At 35.0% G+C, this 14,857-nt stretch overlaps 1 protein-coding gene across 2 annotated transcripts in view; it reads left to right on the plus strand.

The window, feature by feature from the left end:
* The window catches only part of NEDD4 (NEDD4 E3 ubiquitin protein ligase), a 65,469-nt gene that overhangs the window by 25,241 nt on the left and 25,371 nt on the right, over positions 1 to 14,857 (plus strand). The window contains exons 2-7 of one of the 2 annotated variants that reach the window (XM_069459562.1): positions 31 to 81; positions 1,507 to 1,568; positions 4,367 to 4,469; positions 12,036 to 12,202; positions 14,058 to 14,175; positions 14,261 to 14,428. In XM_069459562.1, the coding sequence (XP_069315663.1) occupies positions 31 to 81; positions 1,507 to 1,568; positions 4,367 to 4,469; positions 12,036 to 12,202; positions 14,058 to 14,175; positions 14,261 to 14,428 (669 nt within the window). The remainder of the gene's footprint in view (positions 1 to 30; positions 82 to 1,506; positions 1,569 to 4,366; positions 4,470 to 12,035; positions 12,203 to 14,057; positions 14,176 to 14,260; positions 14,429 to 14,857) is intronic. The other variant, XM_069459569.1, reaches the window with a different exon arrangement.

The raw sequence follows: 14,857 nt of genomic DNA on the forward strand, positions 1-14,857 counted from the left end.
TAATTTTCTTTTTTCTTCTTTCTTTTACAGACAAGAGATGATTTCCTCGGTCAAGTGGATGTTCCACTTTATCCATTACCGGTTGGTATAGGTGTCTATTATTTTGCTTTTTGTGTTTATTCTTTTTAATTTAATAAATAGTTATATATACATAATATAGTTAATATAAATATTCTATTTATTAAATATATACTGCTTTTATTTCTCAAGCATATTATTTTCTAAAAACTCATCTCAGTTTTCCATTTCAATTTGCTCTTTAAGATTTCCTTACATGAACCCCAGTGAGAAATAGAAAGCCACTGAAATGTGTTGGCGTTATGAAAGCATTGTGCAAGGAAGATCAGTTGGGGAATCTTCTGCTGAATAACCAGAGTGGGGAGAGCCTAGGCTCACAGAAGGAAACTGAGATAGTTTACAACAATATAAATGTAAAACACTGAGAATCTGGACTACGCATATAGCAATGGAGGAAAACAGATTCGGGAAACATTTCAGAATAAAACATTATTGGATCAAGTGTCTGACATGGAGGTTGGAAAAATAAAGAAAAAGTAAAGATGGTACAAGTTGAACTTAGAAGATAAGGGTGGCATCTCGTGGAAAAGTGAGGAAGAAAGACGTTTTGAAATATGAAAAATTTATTTTTGGACATATTGAATTTCAATAGATAATAGGGAAAATGAAGGTTTGAGGTAAACAGGTGACAGAGACATAAAAATGAATTATGTAGCGAAAAGGGACTAGAACGATTGAGGGTAAACACTGTCCACGTAACAGCAGAATCTCTGACAATGTTGGGCTGTCCAGATAAGAGAGAGGAGAGCAGAGGGCCAGCTGTGAACCCCAGTCAGCATGGGTGGATCAGGGTAGAAGGAAAAGACAGAGGAGTGAGACAGGAAAAGAAACAGTGTCCCAAGAATTTAAGGAAAAAGTTCAAGACAGAACAGGTAGTTAACGATGCAAAACAGCAGAGAAGGATAATGAAAACAGACAAAGCACTACTGAACTTTTTAAAAGAGAAAAAATACTTCTAAATCAGTCTTTTATTTATTGGCTTTCTATAGTCTTTAGAGATCATAAGCTTTCAATAACATATTTAATCCAGTCTTACTTTCCAGGTGGTATACTTGTTTGTTCTCCTAGAATTGTCTCTATGCTCTAACCAAGCCAACCTGCTGACATGTACATATTCCGTATTTTTTGGGGGTGCCAATGTACTAACCACTCTATACTGTGCTTCCACTTCTCTTCTTACCCTCCTTTTGGCTCCACAGCCTACCTGCTCAGCCAGTTTTAGACTGAGTTGTGACGCTGGCTGTAATTCCTATTGTGCAGCAAAGTGAAAGCACTGTCAAGTTACTATTTGTAACCTTTAGTAAACTAAAGCTACTTTTTCCTCATTTCTAACTTCAGTTATGCCTTAGCATAGTTCATGAATATACTTGAAAAGTACATGTTTTTGGTGTTATAGATATATCTTGAAAACCCACTGTTTTATTCTAGACAGAAAATCCAAGAATGGAGAGACCATATACATTCAAGGATTTTGTTCTTCACCCAAGAAGGTCAGTACATATAAAATAATAGCATATTAAGTTTTTTATCTCTTTATTATACCTTACAGTAGCCTCTTTAGAAATTCAGGTTTAAACCTTTGTAAATAAGCTACTTCTAAATATTATATTATCTTTTTAAAAGCTTTATTGTTATTTCTGATTAAGAGGTGCCGTATGCACATTGCAAAAAATTCTGAAAATACAGAAAAGTTATCAAATCACACCCCTTTGGAAAAGATTTGTGTTCCTAATATTTATTAGACTAGAAGGCTAAAATTTGTCTTTATTTTATATTTATTTTATATCTTGAAGCTTATATAATTTTGTCATACTATGCTTTAAAAAATCAAAAGCATCAATTCATCTAAAACCAATATCCAACTTAGACGTGCACAAATTTAATTTCAGAAAAATCTATCTACATTTTGCATACTTTAATAGGAAAAAGTATTTTAGAAGACTCAAATATTTAGAGAAAATAACATGAGAGAAGACTGGAGTTTAAAACCCGAATAACATACTTAAAATTTCATTTTCCTAAACTGAATTACTTGATTTTTATCAGAATTTTAAAATTTAAGCTGTAGGCCGGGCGCGGTGGCTCACGCCTGTAATCCTAGCACTCTGGGAGGCCGAGGCGGGTGGATTGCTCGAGGTCAGGAGTTCGAGACCAGCCTGAGCAAGAGTGAGACCCCGTCTCTACTAAAAATAGAAAGAAATTATATGGACAACTAAAATATATATATACAAAAATTAAGCCGGGCATGGTGGTGCATGCCTGTAGTCCCAGCTACTCGGGAGGCTGAGGCAGTAGGATCGCTTAAGCCCAGGAGTTTGAGGTTGCTGTGAGCTAGGCTGACGCCACGGCACTCACTCTAGCCTGGGCAACAGAGTGAGACTCTGTCTCAAAAAAAAAAAAAAAAAAATTTAAGCTGTAAATAAAACTCCTTTTGATCTTCTGTACCACATCATCAAATAAAATCTAGTCAAAACATGTGTGTGGATATACTGTCAAAAAGGTCAGAGTAAAGCAGAGAAGGGACATCTGTGAAAACAGTCGTATTTGTCTTGTTTCTTAAACTACAAAATGCATTTGAAAAATGTACTATTGGAACTTAGTAATTTACTAATTTTTTTATTTAAAAATGATTTTTAAAAATTACTCTTTGTAAAATAAATAGCAAAACAAAAAGTGTTCACTGTGTTAATGTTTATTCTCTATAAAAGAAGTCACATATTTAATTTTCATAGCAATCTGGAATGCAAATCTCTTTTCTTCCGTTAATTTTAAACTGATTGTGACATCTCCCTACCAAGAATAACTAAATAAATATTTTTTCTTATTTGATTGCTCTAGTAGCCTGCTTTTCAGTTTGTCCAATGCTTTCTAGTGTCTTTTTCTTTAAAAAATACAACAATTTATTTCTTTTGTCTGCATTGGATATTATTGCAAGTGCAAAAAAAAACTTTATGCAGACAGAAAATATGCTACTTTCCTAGTTTTGTTTGAGCTCCATTAAGTCAAAACCCCCAGGCTTATTTTCTAGTTGGAAAGACATGAAAAATATAATGGTAGAGAAACTTTTGAACAGACATTATCTGAGCATATTTTCTATACCATCTTTTATAGCAACAAGTCAGTGTTCACACCCTTAAAAATATGAAGACACAAGCCACGTTAGTAGCTTTGGAAATAAGTATTGGGGATTTTACTGACTCAGGAAAGGGTACACTAAATTTGCCAAATTCTTGAGAACTAAATAGAGAAGAACAACTAAAAAGATTAAGGGAGGCATGGGGGTGGACAGTAGGTCATCTCTTGAAGACAGAATAAAAGGATTAGGACTCTTGTCTAGAAGTACAAAGGGTAATTGTTACATATCTGACATCTGTAAAAATCACCAAAAAAAAATCTGTATAGATAGCTAGGACAAGCAAGGATTTTTAAAGTAAATCTTAGGATGCTAGAATTGGTGGAGGCAATAGATAGAATTAAGCCTTAAATTAGAAGATTATGAAGGACAGGTTTTTAAAAACATTTAACATATTACTACAGTGGACAGCAACCTTTAGCTTAGATACCTCATTATTTAAAGAGGAGATACAATATGAAAATAGATTAGATAAATTAATGTGTGACAGATTCAAACAGCTGTCAAAGAAAGGTAGCAGTTTCAGACAGTTACCAGGCCTTGCTGTCCACTTTTCTGTCACCTAATACAGTATGGTCAGATTAGTATCCCTAAAGCACATCTCTGAGTGTGGCTTTCTCTATCCCAAAAACTCTCAATGGCTTCCCAACGTGTGCAAAACAAAGTCTAAAAAGTTCTGTTATTTTGCATGATTTCATCATCTGGACAATTCCTGCTTCCTACGCTCCCCTTTATGTATTCTATAATCCAGCCAAACTCAGCTACTGCCATTTCCTTAGTTACACCCCACATTTCCCATCTGTTTCCTTGTTTTTGCTCTTTTCTCCACTCATGACTTTCCCTCCACTGCCACAGATCAAAATGATCCCCAATCTTCTAGCCCCAGCTCAAATGCCAACTTCTCCTTAAAGTTCTCTCTGATCTTTCACTGAAATTTTCTTAGCATCTTATTTATAGCATAACAATTATTTATTTGTGTGTTTCTTTTTTCTCCACCACGTACACCTTTTCCTAGATACCTTCCGTACTGGAGCTTGTCTTTGAATCTCCCCTAATAGATCCCCTTGTAGCTAGCAGGTGTTCAATAACTCTTGTTAAATGAATGCTTTCTTTCTAGTGTTAAAGTTTTATGAATAATTATTTTCTTTCCTACAGTCACAAATCAAGAGTTAAAGGTTATCTGAGATTAAAAATGACTTATTTACCTAAAACCAGTGGCTCAGAAGAAGAGAATGCAGAACAGGCTGAGGAATTAGAGGTGAGATGTTATAAATATTTGGTTAAACTAAGAAAAAAAAAATCTAATTTCTTATTTTACTATAGTCTGAAGAAAGATAACTTTATTCAATGAAGTTAATGTGTGCAATAAAAATTATTTACCTGGACTTTTATTTCACCTAAGCATTCATTAAGAATTTCTTTACTCTAAGGATAGTTCTGTAGAATGGATGGCGATTATTGATGGCCTTCTTGAAGGTTAGGGAGTAGAGAATACAATGTTTATAGATGAAAACACTTATTGTAATTAGGTCATTAATTGTTTCTAGTTTTTCAAAGTTTTCTAAACTATGTCATGTCCTCCATTAAAGTAAGAACACAATTTAGTATTTGGAAGTTAAATGTATGGACATTTTGAGAGGACTTCACTAATTAGGAACTGTCTCATGAAATGAAATTCCTGTTACTTTTCCTATTATTGTGGGGGGTGGGGGGGCTCATAGAAAAGAGGGGGAATGAGAAAAAGAGAGGGAGAGAATTCAAGTGATCTAATAAAAAGCCATATTTATTTGGGGTGAGTAGAATTTAACAATTTTTATGGCCGACAGAATAGTCCAGGTCAAGTGTTCGGGTAGAGCTACATTGCATCTGGGGTGAGTAAAGAGGAGGCAGAGAGTACGTATTTGGAATAGAATCTGATAGGGATTTGCGGGTATTTTTTTTTTATTTCAAAATATTATGAGGGTACAAATGTTTTTGGTTACATGGATCACTTTTGTAATGCTTAAGTCAGGGCTATAAGTGTGCCCATCACCCAGATAGTGTTCATTGTACCCATTATGTAGTTTTTTGCCCATCCCCTCTTCCCTCCACCCGCCCCCCCCACTTTGATTTCCACTGAGTTTTACTTCCCTCTATGCACTTGCGTGCTCATCAGTTAGTTCTAGTTTAATAGCAAGTACATGTGGTGTTTGTTTTTCCATTCTTTAGGTACTTCACTTAGGATAATGGTCTCCAGTTCCATCCAAATTGTTGTACAAGGCATTAAATCATCCTTTTTCATGGCTGAGTAGTACTCCAGAGTATACATACACCACATTTTTTTTTTTAATTTATTTTTTTTTTATTTAATTTTACAGAATCAAAGAGTCTAACAGTATATCTTGTTAGATACAGTATGTCCTCATAATATATACATTATTTCTTGTACAATGATATGAAATAATATGGGAAATATTCATGATAAATTATTACGTGAACAGTGCAAGTTAAAAACAATAGTTTCATATTTTTTTCCCCACCCCCCCTTTCCCGAGTCAGCACCTTCAAGTGTTACCACTCCCCAAACGGTGCGCAATGCACTCATTGCATACACCACATTTTTTAAATCCATCCACTCATGAATTGATGGACACTTGGGTTGATTCCACACCTTTGCAATTGTGAATTGTGCTGCAGTAAATATTCCAGTATAGGTGTCTTTTTTTTTTTTTTTTTTTCGAGACAGAGTCTCACTCTGTTGCCCAGGCTAGAGTGAGTGCCGTGGCATCAGCCTAGCTCACAGCAACCTCAAACTCCCGGGCTCAAGTGATCCTCCTGTCTCAGCCTCCCGAGTAGCTGGGACTACAGGCATGTGCCACCATGCCCGGCTAATTTTTTCTATATATATTTTTAGCTGTCCATATAATTTCTTTCTATTTTTAGTAGAGATGGGGTCTCGCTCTTGCTCAGGCTGGTCTCGAACTCCTGAGCTCAAACGATCCGCCCACCTCGGCCTCCCAGAGTGCTAGGATTACAGGCGTGAGCCACCACGCCCGGCCGTCTTTTTGATAAAATGACTTCTTTTCCTTTGGGTAAATACCTAGTAGTAGGATTGCCAGATTGAATGGTAGGTCTCCTTTTATTAGTAGTACTTTGAGATTATCTCCATACTGTTTTCCATAGAGGTTGTACTAATTTGCAGTCCCACCAACAATGTATAAGTGTTCCTTTCTCTCTGCATCCACACTAGCATCTATTGTTTTGGGACTTTTTAATATTAATAAAAGCCATTCTAACTGGAGTAAGGTGATAGCTCATTGTGGGTTTAATTTGCATTTCCCTGATGATTAGTGACATTGAGCATTTTTTCATGTTTATTGGCCATTTGTGTATCTTCTTTTGAAAAGCTTCTGTTCATGTCTTTTGCCCACTTTTAATGGGGGTGTTTATTTTTTTCTTGTTGATTTGCTTGAGTTCTTTGTAGGTTCTTGTTATTAGCCCTTTATTGGATGTATAGCTTGCGAATATTTTCTCCCATTCTGTAGGTTGTCTATTTGCTCTGTTGATTATTTCCTTAGCTCTATAGAAGCTTTTTAATTTAATCAAGTCCCATTTATTTATTTTTGTTGTTGCTGTGATTGCCATTGGGGTCTTTTTCATAATTTCTTTGTCTAGGTCGGTATCTAGGAGAGTTTTTCCTACATTTTCTTCTAGAATTCTTACAGTTTCATGCCTTACATTTAAGTCTTTTATCCATTTTGAATTAATTTTTGTGAGTGGTGAGAGACACGGATTCTGTTTCAATCTTCTGCGTGTGGCTATCCAACTTTCCCAGCACCATTTATTGAATAGGGCTTCTTTTCCCCAGTGTATATTGTTATCTGCTCTGTCAAAGATTAGTTGGCTGTATGTGGACAGTTTTATATATGGGTTCTTTGTTCTGTTCCATTGGTCTATGCCTATATTTTTGTGCCAATACCATACTGTTTTGGATTCTATAGCCTTGTAGTATAGTTTGAAGTCTGGTAATATGATGCCTCCAGATTTGTTCTTTTTGCTTAAGATTGCTTTGGCTATTCAGGCTCTTTTCTGATTCCAAACAAAGTGTAGAATTATCTCTTCTAGATCTGTGAAATGTGATGTTAGTGTTTGATGGAGATTACATTGAATCTGTAAATCACTTTGGGTAGTATGGACATTTTAACAGTGTTGATTCTATTGATTCATGAACATGGTATGTTCTGGGGGACTGGAATTCTAGCTGCAAGCTCTGCTGCCAGTCAGACCCTGTGTGAGTTGCTGAACTTTTCTGAACCTCAGGTTCTTCATTTGCAGAGTGACACAGTTGCAGCAGATGCTTCTGGGGTTTTTTTCAGCAGGAAAAATTATAATTTGAAAAGGGGGCAAGAAATGCCTGCTCTTTGAGGTTCCGTTTGAAGGCACATCATCAAAAAGTTTTATCATTTATTCAACAACGCTTAAAAGTACACAGTGTACGACACCAAATTGCTTTGGAAGGTTCTTTTTTTGTGCCTTCCTCAACACCCTTGCCTCTTTGAGGGTCTGCTTAGGTCTCCATAAGAACAGGGAAGCTGAGGGACCTTCCCAAGGGCTAGCATCTACTTCACGTGCTCACATGCCTTGAGAAAAAAAGATCTTGAACAAGCAGTGAATTTGCAACAAAGCTTTCTGGAATTTTTTTTTTAAGGAATAGACCGTGGATGAATCTGGAAATTTTTTAAATGCACTAGTGATATTTTGCTTTGTGGGGGAATCTATAACAATAGAACTTTTTCCCTTCAAATCACAAGTATAGGTAGCCTTAGTTAGGCTATCAAAGAACTTATTATCCTCTCTTAATTCTATATTCACTTATTTGATTAACTTTTTTTCTTATTTGTTTTTCTCTGACTTTTTATATAATAATTTTTAAAGTGTCAAAGATATTTATTTCTTAGAAGTTTCTCTACCTGGCTTTTTGGTACTCTAGGGTATCTTGCATAATGGAATTCTGTTTGAAATGAAGGATGTCTGCTGTAAAGAAAGAGAATTCTTTATTTAGTAGCTTAAAAAAAATTTAATGGCATTTCATTATTTAGTAACCTGCTCCAAGTTTTGCCCACATGCACGTATCATAGGACCTCATTCACAGTTCGGTTTGTGTGGGGAGAACTGCTTCACTTCATTTTGTGGTCTCACATCTCAATGTTTGAACACCCTGAGAACGCACCTTATAATTTCAGGCGATGTAAGCGTGTAGGAGTTTATTTATGAAAGGCCCTAGGAATTCAAACACACGAATCTGTGCTTATTTATCTTCTGTGTAGCTAATGACCAGAGAACTCTTGCCTTTGACATCTAGTTTGTGACTGAATATACAAAATTCTACTATTTAAGGAAAACAATTGTAATTTTGAAAAGAAGCTCACTCTTAGGCAGTTTTTATTCCTTAGTCAAGTATGGCTATAGTAGATAATTATATAACATTTGATTTTTGTAGCTTTTGTAACTTCAGGGTTAGTTACATGTATTTTACAAAATTAACATATAAAATGTTTGTTTTATCTCTGAGTGGTTTCTTTCTGACCCTCTTTCACTCAGTTTAATTGTGACCAATTGCATATTGGTTTTGAGGTTAGTAATTAAGTGAGGTTCGTTGATACTCAGAGAATTATTTTGTAAAGAATAGTAGCTCATATGTGTTTAATAGGGAGGCATTCTATCCAAAAAATTCAGTCTTTCTAAACAGTGTTCGATTATACAACTTTACCCTCACAAACTTGAAATAGGTTTTTTAAAAGGGCCCTTAATGAAATTGATTTTTTGTTTCTCTCCTTGAATTTACTTGGGTAACATAAATACAATAAGCCGATCTTTAAGAGAGAAATCTTCAAGAAGCTTTTAAAGAAATATTTCTTTGGTACCATTTTCCTAGCTCTGGATATTTTTATAATCCTTTACAGCAGTAGTGAGAACCCTTTTATTAATAAATTTTATTAATTTCATTGGAAAGTAATCAATGATCATATTCAACCAAAAAAAATCTTAAATTAATATGTCATTCTTTTATCAAAAGCGCAAAATATAAAAATTCAATTCACATGTTTTTGAAATTGAGACCAGAGAAATAAAATCTGATTCAATATGTGCAAGACTAATTTTAGATATGCTGGATCCTATATAATGATCATTTAAGGGACAGGAAAGAGAGAAGGAAGATAAACATAGATGGAAAAGCAAAGCAAGAGGATAGATGGAAAGGAGAGAATGGAATTTGGGCAATAAAAAGAAAAAACAAAATCAAAGAGATGTCATAAAAGAGGCAAAAAGAGAAAAGAAGAAGAAAGGCCGGGCGTGGTGGCTCACGCCTGTAATCCTAGCACTCTGGGAGCCTGAGGTGGGTGGATCGTTTGAGGTCAGGAGTTCAAGACCAGCCTGAGCAAGAGCGAGACCCCGTCTCTACTAAAAATAAAAAGAAAATGATCTGGACATCTAAAAATATATATAGAAAAAAATTAGCCGGGCATGGTGGTGCATGCCTGTAGTCCCAGCTACTCGGGAGGCTGAGGCAGAAGGATCGCTTCAGCCCAGGAGTTTGAGGTTGCTGTGAGCTAGGCTGACACCATGGCACTCTAGCCCGGGCAACAGAGTGAGACTCTGTCTCAAAAAAAAAAAGAAGAAGAAGAAAGAAAGGATGTCAATTTTACTTCCCATCCAGATCTATTTTCCCAAAATAATTCTTTCTGTCTTCTTCCCCAGCCCCTCACCTTCTGTTCTGCCAGCCTACAGCTCTCCCACCGGAGCTAGTGAGAACAGACCAACCTTGCTGCAGAAACATCTATCCTTTTCTCCCTGCTACCAAAAAACATTCCTTTCCTTCCCAGCTCTTTTTCCTGACCCCTCATTTTCAGGCCCAGCCTTCTAGCATAAAGAAATACTCTTCCATCTTCTAAGCCGTCACCTGCCTGGCACACGGTGGTCATTCACCGCTGGTCTCCAAGGCCTTAGAACAGAAACTCTGTGTATATTAAAGAAATTATATTTTGTCTATTATCATAGTACCAAAAATGTTTCCCAGTTCCTCATTTGTCTTTTTATTTTATTTAGTAGTTTTAGCCATGTACAAATTTGGGGGTTTAGCAGTCAAAGTGATGGATCTTCTTTATTTTGACTTTTGGGTATGCTGTTATAATTAATAGATTCCCACTCTTAAAATATATTTTTTAAATTTCTCAAAGTTTGTTCTGATACTTTCTGGTTTTACTTCTCCACATTTAAATATTACTCTATCTATAACTTATCTTGGTGTAAGATATGAGGTAGGAATATAAATTTTTCCCAAATAGATACCCATTTTCTAAGTAACCTGCCTATTTTCCCACAGATTTGAAATGTCTTTATCATATACTAAATTCCTATAAATTGAGTCTCTTTCTGAGCTTTATGATCTATTGAGCTTTCTCTCTATGTGTGCACCAGTGCCACACAGAAATGATTGTAGTTTATAATGTTTTATCTGGTAGGGCTAATCTTCATTCCTTGCTGTTTTTTAGAATTGGGTTGATTATTCTTCCACGTTTGTGTTTCTATTTGAAGTTGAGAATTGGCCTATATCCTTATTTTTAAAAATTCGTAAAGTAGCTTGATTGGAATGTTGGCAAATTTATAGATTAATTTGGGAAGAATTGATACCTTTGTGAGATTGAGTCTTCCTAGCCAAGATAATATTATGTTTTTTCATTTATTTAGGTCTTCTTTTATATCCCTTTAGGAGCATTTTAAAGTTCCTTCACTAGTTTATTTCAGTCTCTAATGTTTTCCTAACCATATCAGTATTTAGAAGAATCTTTTACCTACTAACTTTTCTGTTAAGAGATTTCTTGTGCAATAGCATTAACTCTTGCTACCCTTTTCAATCGATTCCTTACTTTAATTACCTTAGCTAAGTCTTTGTGTCTATTTTGCCCCTTTCTAGTCTCAGAGAAACCAAATTTCCAATGCATTGTTTTGTATCTTTCTTTGGCTATTTTATGACTTTACCAAAATGCCTTGCCTTGATCCAGAGCAGAAAGAGAAAAATCAAACAAGAGAATTATAATGAATTTTCAATCACTAGCGAGTTCACTGTAGCAATTATTTCTAAATCACTTGCCCTTCCCTGCGATGCCTCTAGGTATGTGACCTTGATCTAATGGTTTTTTTTCATGTCTCAGATAATTATTGATTTCCACCATAAGCAAGGTGCTTTCTCTGTGAAAAAGACAATGGCCAATGACACCATCCCTGTCCTTCTTTCAGTTGCTAATAATTTAGAGAACAGCCTAAGATTACACTAATACTTTAAACTAGGCTTCTCAATTTCTCAGTGCTTTCCAACTTTGTATTGTCATTTATTTAAAAGCTTTTTGCCCCTTTTTTCTATTAGATATATTTTTTAAATTTTATTTTTAATTGACAAATATTAATTGTTTGTATTTACGGGGTACAATGTGATATTTTGATACATGTTTACAATGTGAAATGATTTAATCAGGCTAATTAAATCCACTACCTCACATACTTATTTTTGTGTGTGTGAAAATTTAAAATAGATTTATTTCAAAACTTTTTTTGAAAATTTAAAAACAATTTCAAACAAAATTTAAATGATTATTTTGCAAAACAGTCTTCCTTATTTTAAAATATTCATATTATGGTCTGAAAAGTTGACAATGTGCTAATTCTGTCTATGCATAATTTCTGGAACTGGATATAATAAATCTCCTTTAAAATTTGTTTTAGCATAAAATTTATAAGGTTAAAAAAAATCAAGAACAAACTTAATTGTTAACATCCTGTTTTTCAGCCTGGCTGGGTTGTTTTGGACCAACCAGATGCTGCTTGCCATTTGCAGCAGCAACAAGAACCTTCTCCTCTACCTCCAGGATGGGAAGAGAGGCAGGATATCCTTGGAAGGACCTACTATGTAAACCATGAATCTAGAAGAACACAATGGAAAAGACCAACCCCTCAGTATGTGCTGATGGCTTTCACATTTGTAATCTGGATACATTTTGACTAATTTTCATCTTGAGTCATGTCTCAAATGGATTCATAACAGTATAGGTATCCATAAACTGGAAGAATACCCAGATTTTTATGGCCCAGGGCTTAAAAAATACTACCTGAGCTGTTTCTTTTTTTTTTTTTTTAATGATTTAATAATACTCAAAATTATTTGAATCACAGATGCTACTCTTTTAATTGTCTCTTAATTTTAATAAATTTTTAATTATTATGTAGCCACAAATAGTACTATTTTTCTCTTTAGACTGATTTAGAAAATCTTGGAGACTTTTTATAGTTTGTTGTTAAAATATAATAAAATGTTAATTTCTACAGTACCTTATTTTTTAAATATAAATTATTTGTAAAATATAAAGGACTCAACAATAAGGGTCTTACATGAAACACCCATTTGACAATCTGGTCAATGTGTATATAACTTCCAATGCGCACAAATCAAGGACAGAATGACCTTTGACATATTTTAATTTATGTCTCCTCGGTGATATTTTTCTTTTACCATCCTCAGACAGTATATACATTTGTAAATTTTCCCATTATTCATATTTATTATTAAATTGCCCTCCATTTCTCCTTCCATATAATCTTATGAAGTCTTTCTTTAGTCTTCTACCGTTTGATATGTGCTTATAATTTTTTTACTTGTCCATTAGCCTCCTAATTTCTGGCTTTGATATTTTGTGTCTGCTATATGCCAAGCACTTTCATAGATATTTTCTGTTCTCAAATCCTTCCAAAAAGTCAGCAATCCAAGTTCTTCGTGGCACAGAGGCACCAAGCTTTGTACAATGACATACAGATTCCAGAACTGAAGACACTATAAAATTCTGCAAAATTGCCCTATCACATACCTCAGTATTATGGCAAGCTTGACTCGAGCAGAATCACATTTCTTTCACTATGGCTAATGTCATTTTCAGGTAGCCAAAATCAAATGTTCAGGGAGAAAAAAAATGAGGTATTCCCTTAGAACCATCTGTCAAAATTATGTTTTCTTCAGCTACAGTACAGTAAGCACTGCTCTTCTGACTATCTTGGGCTCATATGGCATTAAATAAATTAACAATAATTTTGTATATCTAAACAAAATTCTTGATCTGGTAGTCCAGTTATATTAACTGCAAATAACTGTAGTAATATAACTTATAAATGACTGGGGTAAGCGTGTTCAATCTGATTTATTGTAGCTTTTCTAAGTTCAGTCCTTTGCTGATATCCTTGTTCAGACCAGGCCCATGACTGGATATGATCAAAAACAAGTATCATTTAATTCCTAAACTATTAAGCTTTTAATTCTAGAATCCTTACACTCTCTCTCATTCTGCCCTCTGCATTCATGCATGAGGAGCTCTATTCCTGGCTTAAAACCAGTTCTAGAAAAATGTATTGTCTGATTCACAAAGATGTATATGTAACTCTAGAGCTACTTTAGATTTTACTCTTGTAATAATGTGCTAAAATAATAATGTAATGAAATGATTTATGAAACCCTCTGATATTCATTCATTCAACAAATATTTCTGAGTGCCCATATGTGTCAGACATTATGCTAGACATAACGATGAACTAAAATATCAAAGTCAGACATGTTACACATTTTCACAAAAAACTTTTTAACTACATAAAGGGATTCTGAAGGTACCAATGGGCCCACCATTTAATCTATATATGTTGAAATAGCCTTTGGCTAAAAACAATAAATTCTGATCTAATACAGGTATTTTTAAAAATAACCGAATCTTTGACTATCATCTGAACTATCTTAAGACAAGGGTGATGGCTTTTTACACTTCCAATACAGGGACAACTTAACAGATGCTGAGAATGGTAACATTCAACTGCAAGCACAGCGTGCATTTACCACTAGGCGGCAAATATCCGAGGAAACAGAAGGTGTTGACAACCGGGAGTCTTCCGAGGTACGAGTGGTTTCCTAGTTCTCATTGATAGACACATGTTATGGCAATAAATTAAAGCATGTATGGCTTATTCTGTTCATTTTAGAACTGGGAAATTATAAGAGAAGATGAAGCCACCATGTATAGCAATCAGGCCTTCCCATCACCTCCGCCGTCAAGTACCGTGGATGCTCAGACTCACCTTGCAGAAGAATTGCACGCCAGGCTCACTGTGTGTGGAAATTCAGCCACCAGCCAGCCAGTATCCAGCTCAGTAAGATGCCCTTAGACTTTATTATGGCTTTAGGATTTTATATTATATGTATTATACCATTCAACAGCTACTTTTACATAAAATTTTGTCTTAAATGGCATGTAACTATATGTTAGGGACCATGAGACTTTACAGCATGGTCATTTTTCAACATCTCCATGAATAGTATGGACCAGAGTTATGAGTCCAAATGTCTATTTTGTCAGTGCCCTCTAGCCAAAAACCGTCAGGAACACTGCAGTTGAACAAGTTGGGTTTATTCCTTGTTTCAGCAAGGAACACACACCATAGGTGTCTCGGTAACAGGGTGTTAGCAAAGACTTAAAGGGTTGGGCTCAGGTTAGGTGATTTTGAGTAAGGTTTTAGGGAGCAGAACTTTGGTCTGCATTAGATACTGTCAGGAAGCAGGGGTAATTCTGTGATTGTGTA

This window comes from Eulemur rufifrons, chromosome 2, assembly GCF_041146395.1.
Source record: "Eulemur rufifrons isolate Redbay chromosome 2, OSU_ERuf_1, whole genome shotgun sequence".
NCBI lineage: Eukaryota > Metazoa > Chordata > Mammalia > Primates > Lemuridae > Eulemur > Eulemur rufifrons.